The following is a 15,529-nucleotide window of genomic DNA, read 5'->3' as shown; positions in this document are numbered from 1 at the left end:
GAAAAGTAGAAGAAATGAGGAGATGTTTCATGTGCTTGGAATGAAGAATACTTAAAAATATTGAGCAGGTTTCCGAAGTAATTAGTAACAGTCATTCTTTCGTTAGAGTAAAGGTAATATGGACGCACGTAACGTAAAACTAGCTTAGCTTAGTGAAACTGAACTCGATTGTGGAAATGCTAATCAAAATTTATGAAACTTATAAAAACGCAACAGTTCCCTGGTTCGTACATCTGTTTTAGGTAAGTTGGACACATTAAATGAAAGATCAGAAAATTGAATATCATAATTTGGCCAAAAGGTAAACTTAAATCGAAGGTTTGGATAGAGCTGCATCAACTATTATATCATCAAATGGATCTCGTGTTGTGAATATGAGTTCGAAGAATGTGCTGGTATGTTTCAAATTCTAAGTTAATCCCACGGTCTGTGATATTAGGATACACTCAACCCTTGTCGATCGCCTAGAAATCCGCATAATACACGTGAGATAGAGTTAATGATTGCACGATTTAATTGTTGATCATTTGTGTTCCCATTTTTATGAATAAAGCAGCTTGCATTTAGGGAGTTGGACTAAGCTGACAATTCTACCGTAGCCGATTTCAAGAACGAATTCTGATGCCATTCCCCAACGTGTTTTTCACTGATATTGCACTGACAGTATGAATTCACCAAATGAGTTTCCACAACAATAACAGCAACACGTTAAACGGCTTAACCAATGGGGCGCAATCCATTCTTTACAAATTTTAAGACCTTAATCGCTATCCCGGTCTCAACACGGTTACTGAATATATATAAAAATGAAAACAAGTTAATTGGCAGAGTATTAATTCGGATGATGCCGGATGATGTAGCGCTACAAAAGAGCAGTGCAAAAAACTCCAGCGATAGAAAACAAATACGTTTCACCATAGCCAAGGTAAACTTTGATCTTCGACAGTTAGTTCATTTCTCGATTACTTTTTCATAGGGACGTATCAGCTTTTGTAAGCAATACATTTGATCGTCGATTTGGCGTAACTGGCGCATGCTAACACTACCATCAGATAGGGGCAGAATTCTATGATAGGAGACGGCTCCGGCACAGTGGATAACATTCATACTTCTCACGCCAAAGTTACGAGTTCAAATCTCATCTATGCATAAGTCACGATTGACCCAAGAGTGTTAAAATGACTATAAAAAATTGAATTCTATGATTCCTCATTTGATAAATTATAGGGTAAATGATGGCTTTGGCAATCGCTTTACCTATTATAGACAGGGGGAAAACAAAATTCACGAACGCTCATTTTTGGCGAATCGATGCCTGAAACATGATGTAGGGTAAATGTTGGCTTCGGCACCCATTGACTGTTTTCGGCAACCAAAATTCAAACGTTAATTTCACTATGTTTTCCCATCAACGCACTTCCCTGAATGTGTCCAAACGATTGTTTAGCCTTTCAGCTTCAATCTGATTATATTTGAACGATCGAGCAATCCAGTAATGCTACATTTTTTTTTCAAATAAAGCATACGCACTACAAAATGAGGTTGATTTCGAGTTGCCGATAATAGAACAGCTGGTTAACACGCAGTTCTAATGGGAAGGTTGCCGAAGAAAAAGAGACTGCCGACAATAGTCACACTCACCTGAGAAGTTTGGAGCGTTGTAAAAACGCTTTCGAAACGTTATGAAAAATTCTGTCGATTGGAATGGATAGAGAAGCAAGCAGCAGATGAATGTAAACAAACAGACACATCATATATGTGCGTGACGCTGAGAAAATGCTAGTAGAAGTGCAGACGCTGCTTAGATTGACGAGAATACGTAAATTCCCCTATCTCCATGCAAAAAATTAGCGCTCAAGGATTTAATTTATCCCCTGACGATCGTAGGCGATGGTTTTGCCGTTAGTTAATTAGTTAGTTTTTTTTATCTAGTTCGTTTATTTGTAAGGCTCAATCGCGTTAGCTTTACGGAGCCGCTAGTTAGTTAGTTATTCTTTATAAAAGAGGCATTCAGCCCAGGGTTGGCTCACCTCTGCTCTGATTAAACTTTCAATCCATCAAAGTAAGAGTCCTCAAAAGCAAGAAATATTATTGAGCGTCACATTCTAATTTACTTTCAGAACGTGATTGGAAATGTTGATAGCGCAAATTCATTTTTAATTTCAAGGCCAACGTAAATATTTTCACCGTCTCTCATTTTGAAACGGCGCTCTCTGAAGATCACGTTGCCACCATTACCGAGAGCAAAATACTGGATATTTGGCCTTTTTTAAGCTAAAAAGTTGCCGACAAATTGTTTTGGTGAAATTTTGCTAACTCAAAACTTGATATTTGGTCGAAGTATCAAGCCGAATTCTAGAGCGACTGAGTAGCGATGACCTGCCACGTATTGGTAATTCTTGAAATTTAATTTCGAACTGTAATACATTTACTGTTTACAGCCCAATTTTGATAGTGAAACGTGATCTTTTCTGTTGTTCTGAACAAAACAGTAAGTAAGCTCCGCGCGATGACGTGTTTGCGGTCTGAAGATTTTTGTCGCAGGAGTCCCGGTTAAACAGAAGTACCATGCGAAAAATGTGGAGTGGTTTGGTCTAGCCTTGCGTTATTCCATGACGCAAGAGGGTCGATAGACTAATTTGAGCGCCTATCGACACCTATAGTACTCAAGGCTGCAACCCTCCTATATTCCTTAACTGCGTCCAATTGGCAATTTTTTCTTAAGTCCCAACACAAATATCTATTCTTATAACTTTGTTACTATAACGTAGAATTGATCGAAAAGGAAAAGAAGGAGCTAAAAATAAGGCAACAAACTTTTTTTCGACCACTATGGCTAAGGTCTTAGCCGGCTGTCGTATAGATATCAGAAATGGCATGAACTTATTTTTTGCTAGCTTAACAATAAGCACACTAAAATAATCAAATTTTGAAAAAAAATATGTACAGATTTTTTGCATTTTGCATGCATAACATGTTCATGTGGACATTTCAAATATTTTTTTTTATTGTTAGCTAATATTAATAATAATTCTGCTCGGTGTGTGAGGTGAGCTGGATCTCTGTCACTAGTGAAGTGACAGTATTGAGTTTCACTACAGACGAGGTTATAACTCACGTGGAATAAACCTGATTAAGCTGATTTCCAGCATTTTTCATTGAACGTAAAATACATCATGTGCAAGAATTTGTTCAAAACTACTGATAGGAAAACTGCCATATCATTTCTCGTAAGAAACATATACAGAACTTCTGTAACAAAAGGTGTAAGAAATCCAAAGTTACATTTGAAGCATTTGCCGTGTGCATAAATATTAATTTAAATATAATGATAAGTGAAAAATGTCATCACTATTTGTAACAGATAGTAAGACCTCAGACAAACAGACATAACACATTGAATGTTTTTCAATATAAAACATCTTCGCTAAACACTACGCCATCTATTGAGTATACTGTGATAGGCAGTACGCTGAACAGATGGTGGTAGTTTGTAAACGTCAAACGCAAGGGAATTGACTATGCGCGCCACAAGTGGTGGTACTACCAACTAAAAACATTTAAATTGACCGTTAAATGCGTGTTCGATGAACTACTTGCGAGTGTTATTTCTGTTTGTCTGTGGTAAGACAATTTTTGGGCAAAATATGATGGTTGCAAATAATTTACAACAACTTTAAAACTGACAAAATTCCTATGGAATATCCGTATCTCCAAATTACGAAAGATTGTCGAAATTTAGAATTATGGTTGTTCATTTCCTTCATTAAACGTCGGTCTCTGTTCTGCAATCTAGTGCCAATCACCGACGGACATCGATTGCCATCCATTGACGACAATCAAATGTGCAGGAAGGCAGCTTCCACACCTGCGTACGATATCGCACCCGTTCAACACACATGGGCCAGGACAAACGGCTTTACTTCCCTTCCGAAGGAAGACGTGACCAGAGATTTTTATGCCTCAGAAAAATCCCACCGACCTCGGCTGGGATTGAATCCAGACCCATTGGGGTGCGCTTACCACTACACCACCGGCGCCGGATAAGGATTATGGTTTGAATGAGGAAAAATAGAACGTTTCTCGGAATATACAGAATAATATATATGCTCCAAGAAATTTTCCACGTCTCAGAACTATAATATCTAATAAATCTAGAGATCTTCTTGTTGATTTCAGAAATTGATCCAATTTTTTGTAATTATTTTATGAGAGTTTCACGGAACAGAACCTTAAGTTTTTTTTTAATTCAAGTGAAAAAGAAACTTCCATGATTTCGAGCAAATAAGAAAAAAATAAGTTATAAGAAAAAAGCAAATTGTCAAGCAAAAACAAGGATTTAGTATAAACTTTTCCATATTATGCCAGCAAAATTGGGTATTCTTAAGCGGAAAGTGGACGAACATAATTTTTCAAACGTGAATGAAAGCCGTTTTTTTTTATATATTAAAACCGAGCGTTTGTTAAAGAAACTATGTTCACTGTGTTCCGGTTAGAAAATAGAATGTAGTGAACACATTTTCAGGACCATATTGTTAGTTTTGAACTAAAAAACTGCTGTTGAATGTTTCGAAAAATGTTCTGCGTTCCCTTGCACCTTAAACAAATGCGAGATCTTTTGAATAGCAGATTTGGAATAGTTCGTGGAACTTCTGACATAGATATTTGTGTAAGATCCCGAACTAAAAAATATATTCAAAATTCTGAGACTTGAAAGAATTGCCGATGGTCTTAAATTTGAACCAGAATTGAAAAAAAAATTTCCGCAACATGGACAATCAAACAATCAAAAATTTAAATCCAGAACTTTGAAAAAATGAAGTGTCTGGAGCTTGGAAAATTGTCAAAATATCGTACTATGTTCTTTTTTCTGGATTCTGAAATATAAACAATTACATAGATTTTAGACTAGGAAAAGAATTGCCTTCGATCCATATGAATAGTTTTTTCGCAAGCATACAAATCTTTAAGAAACGATTGCATATGAGAACATAAATATGGCTCGCGTGCAGTTCTGTATAAATCACATTCTGATATAAATTGCTCGCAAATAAATGTGCCCAAAAACAACGTGTGAGATGAATTTTGAAATTATAAAAAATTGAGATATTTTATTCATCCTGCATCGGAGATGAACTAGCGCATGGCTAAAACTCTCTTAAATAAAGTTAAAAAAAATCATCCTGCATGTGCGCACATATTTAAAATAGCATTGGTACAGTGCACAACTCATTTGTGCCAGCACACAGTTGTGTTTTGCACACTCGTCTATGCTATGTGTGGTTCTCTAAATACCCCTTGTGACCATCCTCAAATTACCAAATTTCGAAATAAGCTGCAAAAGAGGTGCCCCAAATTAGCAGCAAGCTAATAAACCAGGAAGTAGTAGAATAATTAAGGCAGATAGCATACATAAACCAGATTTCTAAAACATGGTCCAAATGTCCATTGAAATAATTTGCTTCTTCAAAATATGGGAGACAATGCAGAACACAATGTTTGTTGTGGAATTATTCGAAAATCCACGAAAAACCTAAAAGCCAATTTAATTGTATCTAGTCGGCGATTAGCACCAAACTCATTCATGAATCAAAATCATCGAATTTCCCAGCTCAAATCCAGATATCACCCTTTCACGTGAGTGTTGTTTTAAAGTACTTGTTTTGATTTCGTTGCGAAATTCCAGAAGTTCAAGATTAAAATGGTCAACTTTATCTATTACAGCCCTAAATGGAACTTTACTGTGATCATGGAACGTAAAAAAGGTTAGTAAGTTCTGATCTTTATTATTGCTTTCATTACAATTTTCAAGGCTTAAGAATCGTTTAGAAATGCAAATTCTTACAATCATTTGCTATTATATAGAGGAACTAGACCAGTTACAGCACTGGTGCTCCCATAATTAGTCATACGGTCAAAATCATGTTCAAAATATAATTTTACTTTTTTTCAATGCAGATATAAAGTAAAGCATTGAAATTAATTTCCTGTGTCAGAAACTTTGATTTTAATAAAACATTAGGTTTTTTGCTGTGGTCATATACGGAAGCACTATTGACATAACTAGTGCACATACCCTATTTTGTCATTATGATATTTACCAAGAAAGCTTATCTTATAAGAATTATGTTAAGAAGATCCCACAAATGAAATCAGACTAAGAACAATTCACACAACAAATTATAGAATGAATGCATTATGTCATCGATACGCAGATTCTACAAGAACTGGCGTCATGTTAACTTTTCCAGTGTTTGGACATATATTTGGATATATGTGTAATTCACAATCATTACATACACAGAAAAAAAAATTGATTTTTAATGGTGATGTAAAAATCTCTGCATGCAAACAATCATGCATGTAAACCTTCTTTTCACGTAAACTAACAACTTGCAAGAAATGTTGCTTACAAAGATGGTTGCATACAATGTTTGGAATATTTCATTAAATATCTCATGAATTTACACGATCTATAACTTTTATGATACATGACGCTCCATTTATGTGCGCCATAGTAACAGAAATTTACACTACTTTTTCGAAGTATGTACATTTAGACACATCCCATAGTAATTTGTTATTTATTCTTTAAGTAAAACTGAGTCAATTTCCCCGAATAGCTCTTATTAAGCTACAGTTATAACATACTACTCTTAAACATACGAAACTCTTTTTTTGAAAACAAATTTTTTTAAATCCAATGATTGATTCAACGCGAGATCCATTTGACCTGTTTTCCAAACTTTCGCAGCAATTGAATATACACTTTCTTTTCCTCTTCTGCTGACGTTTAGTTCTTTGCAAATATACTTTTGAAAAGGGACAATCTTTGATCATTAGCTAAACTAGAAACGATAAGGACAGTATAAAGTAACTAAAGTATATCTCAATCAAACGAAAGCGACCAAAGAGACAAGCAATAACTGTTCCTGCAGCACCGTAACCCCCAGCATGTAGCAGATCAAAGCAGTGCAACTGGCACTGCTGCCACCGCAACTCGGCGGCATTGGTGACCACAGTGCCCCAACTCTCTTACTTTGACCCGCAAATGGACGGTCACTGCGCGAAAGAACACCACTGCCACCCGGGAAAAAAGTCCAATAAAAAAAAGAAGATATATGTATCTACGCGAGACTACAAGGGCCACGTACTTGGCACACGTTTGCACTTACCCGTATGAAGTTGAATCCATTCATATCGTCGAATCGGGACGATTGGACGCCGTCCAGGAGCGACGGCGGCACCTGGTTAGTGTTTTGATTGCGGAGTAAATTATTGATCAGACTGTTAGCTAACGTGAGGGCGTCATTATTGCCACGGCCCCCGCCCACACCCGTGTCCCAAGGATTGATTCGGCCCGCACCGTAGTTGTTGCCGAAATTGCCACCACCTCCATTGCGACGGTTATTATTTCGATAAGCCATTGTTGCTCTGGGTTCTTGATCTGCTTGGAATCAAACTTTGGAGTTTCTGCAAGAGACAAACCGGAAGAAAGGAAGCTTAAAACACCAAGTTTTCGATTAGCACTGGTCAACCGACGACGTGCCCACTCCACTCGGCACCGGTGTGCTAGATTACTGGAGAAAAGCGGTTATGAAACATTTTCAGCATTGGAATAATATATTCCATCGTCACGCGTCGTCCGACATCGTCGTCGTCGGTGTCGCCGCCTGCCCGGCAGGAACATGCGCAGTGACGGAACATGCCGGTTTGACATGTTCATCTGTTTCCCCTGGTCCACACTAATTCTCTCTCTCTCTCTCTCTCGCTCTCCCTCTCCCTCTCTCTCGTTTCTCTTGCACTTCGTATCCTGTACAAGTGCAGAAAGTTGACCACGAGGTCGCCATATGATTCTAGCATATAAGGATAATCTTGACAGTGTTTTTTTTTCATTAGAAGCTATTGCACTTTAACCTGTTTGAATTAATTAGCAGGGGAGGGTAATCTACCAACAATGAGTCTCTGGAAGATGATGATTGTCATAACAAAAGCCTGGATATGCTACCACTGAAAAAAAAAACAAATGCGTTTTCTGATTCAGACTTCGAACTGTTTGAAGAATCAAGGATACGAAGGATTGCACATCGTCGACATCTGGAAATCGTGTTAAATCACTTTGGGGATTAAATCACTTTCAAGGGAAAATACGATGTGCGACGCACAATGGAGCTGAATAGAACATTGGCTCTACAGAAATCATAGCGTTCATTGCTTGCAGCTCGGTCGGTCAGTGAAGCAAATTAAATTGGATGATGCCTCGAATTGAGGTCAAGAACACCGTTTGATGAAGCAAGTTATCGGACATCGGAGGAGAAAGCCTTATTCATCAAGTTTAAGTCGGAGGAGTCTGTGCTTTATCCAGTAATAACAGTGTTGAATAAATTTTCCATTATGCAGCTGGAAAGGCAGTGAAGGTACATATGTCGCCTGCGGAAGGCAACATTCAATACGATCCCGGAAAGTACAGAAAAGTGAAATCTGTCCGGGAGAAATTCACTGCGGAACTAAGCCTTGACATGCACACTGATGTACGCGGGTGTGGTGGTTGGAAGTGCATCTTTGGATGGCAACGACAAAGAACCAGGGGGAGAAGTCAACGCGCTTGAGGCAGAGGTGCCGGAATTGGACGTGATGTCCACGGAGGCCGAAATACGCAGCGAAAGGGAAGCAAGCGATGTTAAAAAGCCACAGCCACCCGTTTTCAAACATAGGAATGACGCGCATTACTTTTACACAATTAGAATTGTAGACAATATGGGGAAGGAGTGAATTAAAGACGAAGAGGATGCAAAGCGGCTGGCACTCTGGAAGAAGCATCGTTTGGAAGAAGGAAGGGAGTTGCGTCGACGACAGAACTTCTTCTTCTTCCTCGCATTTTATGATTATTGCTCTTATCACATATTAACTTATTGCGTGCTCTCAACTTAGTGTTCTAGATGCACTTCCACAGTTATTAATTGAGAGCTTGCGAAAAATAAGAAGAACTCATAAATATTCTATAATAAAATTATTCACTAATTTTCAGCTCCATAGAGTCCTTTTGAACATTTGAGCCTATATAAATTAATTCATTCGAAAAAAATCCTAGCATTCTACTCATGCAGCCTATCATAAGAGCTATCGTATTGCATCATTAGTTGGTCTAGCTTACCCCGTGACCGGTCCATTTATCTTCGAGGTAGTAATCAGTAAGCATTGAAGACTATGTGTACTGAAAATGGGACAAAAAAGTATGCACCATATTTACAGTGTATCTCTAAATTGACCGTACAACAGCATTATTTTTTTTAGAAAAACGGCTCTTAGCACAAGTTAATACGTGTCGGAATTTTTGGCAGCTGACTCAGCAAACATTTATCAATTATTGGCTCAGTATTGGGCATATTTGGTTGAGTTTACACAAAGTTAGAACAATTTAAGTAAAACGCCTTTTTCTTGAAAAACCTTATTTTTTTTAAATAAAATGAACATAACGTCTTGCAATTTTGCTCATTTTTAGTCGTAATAAGGATCATTCATCTGCCACTAATTTTAGTAAAATTCGTTCACTAGGTAAAAAGTTAAAAATCGAGCGTTTTATTAAAATAAATCTAACTTCATACAGGCTTCTCCAATAAAGACCAAAATTATAACAGTAAATCAATAAACATCTGTTCAATCACCAGCCACAATTTAAAAAAAAAAACGTTTATTCTCCATGTTTGAAAAACATGTGTTCTAGGGTGTACGATCAGTTTTGTTAATTCAATAAAACGAGGGTAAAATAAATTTTAATTAAATTGTATTAAAATTAACTTGAACTGCTAGGTAACGCTTGTACACAGCAAAAAATTTAGTTTGATATCACATCAAAGTGGATGCACTTCAATCGTGTCAAAAATATGGTGTAATATTGCTTGCCAAAAAGGACAAAATTATCATAAATACAGTGCATAAACTGACATTACGCTGGTTTTACTGCATTTGTTTATTTTTGTGACCATAAAAATTACATGAGATTTTCGACATGATTGAAGTGCATCTTCTTGGATGTAATATTAGAATTTATTTTTAGCTGTGTAGATAACCTTTTCATGGTGTGTTACTAGTATAATATCTACCACTTAGTCCTATTTACTTCAAGCTAGGGGAATAGGATTTTCTTTGTAATCAAAGGAACGCATTTTAGTAGTCCTTGTTACTTTTTACGCCTTATACAAGTATTTCCACAGAGTGTTAAGACTAGGGTTCTACATGGATGCATGGTAAATATCCATGTCATTGCAAGATTTTGTTGCTAAGGATTCCGATTTTAACTGACAAAGGGGCTCGCCTTTGGAGGGTGCTTATATTCTTCGGAGGGTATAAATAGCGGGACCTTTCAATTATAGTCGGTTTCTCCTTCTTATTCTTCTTATTCTTCTTCTTCTTCATCTTCTTCTTCTTCTTCTTCTTCTTCTTCTTCTCCTTCTCCTTCTTCTTCTTCTTCTTCGTCTTCTTCATTCCTTTATTTAACGTCGGTCTCTGTTCCGCAATCTAGAGCCAATCACCGACGGACATCGATTGCCATCTATTGACGGCAATCGAATGTGCAGGAAGGCAGCTTCCACACCTGCGTAGGATATCGCACCCATTCAACATGGGCCGGGACCAACGGCTTTACTTCCCTCCCGAAGGAAGACCTGACCAGAGATTTTTATGCATCAGAAAAATCCCACCGACCTCGGCTGGGATTGAACCCAGACTCATTGGGGTGATAAAGCAGTCACGCTTACCACTACACCACCGGCACCGGCAGAGTCGGTTTCATGCGGTAAAGACAAGAATGACAACTGTATCAAACCGAATACTTGATAATTTGTCAGTAGTGACTAAACTAAAGCCACACCACAATAGATCAAATTACTGGTCACTGTGGATTTATGTCCCAAACAGAGGGAATACAAAACCTTGAACTAAATATGTTCCAAAAGTTAAACATTTGCAACAGGTTAAACATAAATCAGAATCATAAAAAAAAATCAATACTCATGCAAATAAATTAGTAGCTCGCATTATTTTTGCATCCAAGGCAAATGCAACAAATACCTATATAAAATGTTTGCATGGTAGAGAACTACTTTAGCCTAATCACCCGTTTTGGGCCTATCGAGTCAAAAACATCAGGCCTAGTAGGGGTCAAGAAGCAATGTAAGATTTTTGACAATATCTCAACAATTTGTTACTCTTTATCAAATCTTACTGTACTTACGGAAAGGTAAACAAATTTAAAAGACATCTACAGGGAAAACATTCCATTTTGTGAAACAAAATCCGTTCGAAAAATAGAGGCAATTGCGGGTGTGCTTAGTTGGCCCAAAATTAGATATAAGCCCTATTCTCTTATAAACAGGATATCTAAACTTTGCATGAAGAACAAACTTCTATTATTTAAGCAAGTTTATAAACCGGTCATGCTTTATGCCGTTCCTGATAACAAATGAAGTTCCATAGCGTAGTTTCTTCCAAAAAGGGTTTGAGCTAAAACTTTCAAGTGTATATATCCACTATCATCAATACCAATATCATATTAATAGATACCGAGAGTGGTAGAATCTTCCTTCTTCTGAGTAGTTAGGTTCATTTCACAGTTTGTTAGCATTATTCCCTAGCACTAATATCATCACCCAAAAAATACTACCATGGCAACAGCTGCTTCACTTAATGATTAGCAAAAAAAATCTTATTAGAGCCGAGGAAACTCACAACCCGCCTACACATTCTCTTCCGTCCTTTTTTTGCTTCGCTCAAACTCAAACTCAAACTCATGAACCTTACAGAACCAAGCGTGGATTGTGGAAGACGACTACGTATACAGTTTATGCCGCCGGCCGGCTTTTTATCGCATCGCAATAAATTACTGAAAACTGAAACGCACACAGTCTCAAGCAACCCCTTAAGCATAGTACACGTCCAATTGTATGTATATGCAAGAGTAAATTGAAGTAAATTTGGCGAACGTTCTCTAACCAAAAGCAACTTAAGTGAACGCAAGATCTGAAGAATGCTCAGAAGAAGCAAGAAGCTCAAAGTAGACACTCATGCGCGACGATTCATAAGATAGTTTCTTGATCTATTTCACATTCTTGGAAAATATTCGAGAAATTAATTCCATGTTTACACAACTTTCTGAGTCACTAACTATGATATTTAATAGTTAATGTACAACACTTACAGCTTGATGTCAATCATTACAATGTTAAATCAAACATTTATCACTGACATCACAGGTATCATTATCTTTAGCATAACGTTAATCAACCCCTTAAATTGGACCATTATCCATGGCTTTTTATCGATTTAGTAACTAAAGAGCACGTCACATATACAGTTACACTAGCTAACCGTACGTACAGCTCTATAATAAATCCACCTCCATCGATTTATATTTGACGGAACTGTACAGAGAACTATGAGAGGAAAAATGAATTTACTACTAGTGTCGTCACTTCTTCTAAGCCAGACATTTCATTTCTCACCAGCCTAGAATAGTAAAAGCTTATCAGCATCACGAAATGATTCTACATGTAGGTAAGAGAAAAACGAAATTGGCGACTTGTCATCAACAGAAGCCGGCTTGCTTAATGGGGTAATACAATACAATACAATACAATACAAAAAACGGAGTGGAACACAGGCAGAGACGAGATAGAGAGAGAGAAAGAGACTTTGGAAGTGAACACCCGAGAGCAGACAGACGAAAAATCGATAATTTTTTGCTACCCATGATCCATCTGAACCGGGTGAAATGGGATTACGCCCTGCTCATACTGGCAATAGGCTTCGAAAAGACATTCGTTGAATCTAAACTAACTTAACAAGTTTTAAATGTAATAGTTTGCACCCGGCACGAAAAGCTATGGCGTAGAAGAAAAGTATACAATTCGAACGTCATATGTCTTTTTGTCTCACATAAACCCCTGATGGAGGAATTGCTTTTCGCAAATGGAGGCCGTCATTGCGGATTTCGATCGGCTGGGGTGGAAAATTTTCAAGGGTCATTTTCTTCCCCTAATAGTGTACATTTACATCAAACTTTACGCTTTACTCCAACTGCCACTGATACCGAACGTTTTTACAACAGTTTGAAACTGTTTTACTTACTTCTTAAAGAGGAAAAAACACTTGAAAAAACTGAGACACTTTCTTTGAAATTTTCTTGAGAGAGAAAAGGTACTTGACACCACGAAAGAACAAAATCAATTGGAAGCCGGAGTGAACCGTACGTAACCGGAGCCGGTTGCAAAGTTTTCTCTGAGGGGCGAGATGAACACCACCGTCCCATTTTCGCCCACCATCTGTCAAATGTGACAGCCGAGCAATGAACTGTCAATTCCATGCCATATGGGCCGTTACCTTACGAATAGAGTATATAATCAAATAATGAATAGGGATTTTTCACAGTGTAATCATTCGAAATTTCCAAACTAGGGCCCATTCAAATATTATGAACCGCACAAAAAGTTGATTTTTCAATACTACCGTCACGCACTTTTCCTATACTTAATACATGGTGATTAACGCAATCCCAGACTACCTCTCTTGTGTTACGTAATATTTGAATGAGCCCCTAAATTTATATGTGTAAAACTGACATATTAAAATAAGTCATGAATCTAGATGTAATCTTGTTTCAAATTTAGATCCAGCGACCCAACATTTGTTAGAGAAAGTCATTTCGCTGAACATAGTATTTACTAGATGAATTCATTCATCGCATCAAGTTATTTTGACGTAGGATTACGTCTTTCGGCAACATATTGGGGGTGCAATTTCAAAAAAACCAAAATCGACCGCATGACGAAAATAGGTCAGGTTTTGACTACATTGGGAATTTATCTACCAATCTGCTAAACTGAACACTTTATTAATTTCTTATAGGTCACTATTGAAAAATACACAAATGTCCAACTGTTGCAATGGTGTTCAAAATTATCACCGATTACCTGCAAACAGCGCATTCCCTAACACAGATTTAAAAATCGAATTCGATCCTGTCTCACTGAACTGTGCTCATTCAATCATCGTGTGTAGTGGTGTCCGGTTGACGGTGTCCGCAGCAGCAGCATCAGTAGCAGCAGTAGTAGCAGCAGCAGCAATGCTTTCGGTGTGTCGTTGAACATTGTTCTCCAGTACGCTACGAAAGGTTGCCTGCAAGCAGCAAGCTGCAGAGCCCACGTAAGCAACAATAGGAGGAAGAAGCCCCACCGCTAGGAATCGAAATCAGAATCAGTAGCCCTTAGTGAGTCGCTGCGGGTCGGTCATTTATGCCAAGCGTGTCACCCTCGCTTCAAATAACATACAGCTCGACAGCCTCACCCAGCTCAGCATTACTCAACCATCACGACAAAACGGTCCTTCTCAGGACCACCTTAAATTTGTTAAAGAGTATTATTTGAACATTAGTCAAGGTCATCCATCCTAGATTCCTACAATCAATTTTCGCATATTTTTCATTTATGGAAAAAGCCAAAAAATCCGTGCGTTTTGTGCACGGAAATGCGTAATTACGTCATCATAAAACGAGGCCTTTCCATGATACCGTGATAGCATGCTAGATGGTACCTATCTTTATGCCTTTTGATGCAAATTGTAAGCCCCTCCTATTAAGAGAATTATGCCAAAAACAAATCTTGCCGAATTCTCTCAATAGGACTGGCTTAAAATTTGCATCAGAAAGCATAAAGGTAAGTACCGTCCGGTATGCAGATTTAATTTCCGAATACCAAAATTGATGGCCAGTCTATTCAAATATCTACAATTGTACGAAGTAATTGATAATTGAGAAATTGTTTGCGAGTTTATCGATAAAGCCATGTCGCAGCATTCGGCTACACGATACAAGCGTCGATCACGTAAGCACGTAAAGGAAGAGCAAGCGGACAAACCTCCGAAGAAGCAGCCGAAAACTGATGCTGAAAGAAATTGGTGTTACCGAGACAGGATCAGAACGGCTAGAGACAACATTGCTTTATCTACTGGTTGGGATGCTGGAGAAGGGTCTTCAAGACAAGGTAGGACATTTGACTATTTTCCTTTGAAACAAAGATGTACATTGTTTGTAACGCATTTAATTCACGATTATTTCTAGAAAAATACGTTTCAAAAGAATAAATTGGTAAACAACATGAATAAACCTGTTGTTTGCATTGCGGAATTGCATTGCGATAATGTTGTTTTTTAATTATATTTAATTACAACCATTTAATATTTACTATACTTTTGCTGTGACATCATAACTACCTACGTCAAATCTACGGTCATGTCTTGGATACAACCTCTTACTTTTTTTTTAAATTCCATATAGGGTATTTTCATCACTGCAACTATTACTTTGATCTTTTGTGATAGATTCCTCGATTTTATATTAGTTACTTTGTTACTATGTCGTATCACTATGTAAAGTGACCACAGATTTCTAGATTCTAGATTGACTAGAAGCGTTTTCCCAGTCAGGTACCTACTACACTTTGAATGAAGTGTACCACTTGGCTGGGAGTTGCATCCC

General features: G+C 37.6%; 1 protein-coding gene across 3 annotated transcripts in view; it reads right to left on the bottom strand.

Moving 5' to 3' along the window:
- The window catches only part of Pep (Protein on ecdysone puffs), a 41,177-nt gene extending 27,911 nt beyond the window's left edge, over positions 1 to 13,266 (bottom strand). For 2 of the 3 annotated variants that reach the window (XM_065218698.1, XM_065218705.1), the window contains exons 1-2: positions 13,126 to 13,266; positions 7,176 to 7,473 (exon numbers count right to left, since the gene is read on the bottom strand). In XM_065218698.1, the coding sequence (XP_065074770.1) occupies positions 7,176 to 7,427 (252 nt within the window). In that variant the 5' untranslated portion in view covers positions 7,428 to 7,473; positions 13,126 to 13,266. Of the gene's footprint in view, positions 1 to 7,175; positions 7,474 to 13,125 lie in introns of those variants that run through there. The other variant, XM_065218714.1, reaches the window with a different exon arrangement.
- Between the last annotated feature and the right edge of the window lie 2,263 nt (positions 13,267 to 15,529).

This window comes from Ochlerotatus camptorhynchus, unplaced genomic scaffold, assembly GCF_037179485.1.
Source record: "Ochlerotatus camptorhynchus isolate MF236.1 unplaced genomic scaffold, CSIRO-AGI_Acam_v1.1 ptg000008l, whole genome shotgun sequence".
NCBI classification, from domain to species: Eukaryota; Metazoa; Arthropoda; class Insecta; order Diptera; family Culicidae; genus Ochlerotatus; species Ochlerotatus camptorhynchus.
The sequence above is the reverse complement of the archived record's forward strand: the minus strand, read 5'-3'. Positions and strand labels throughout refer to the sequence as shown.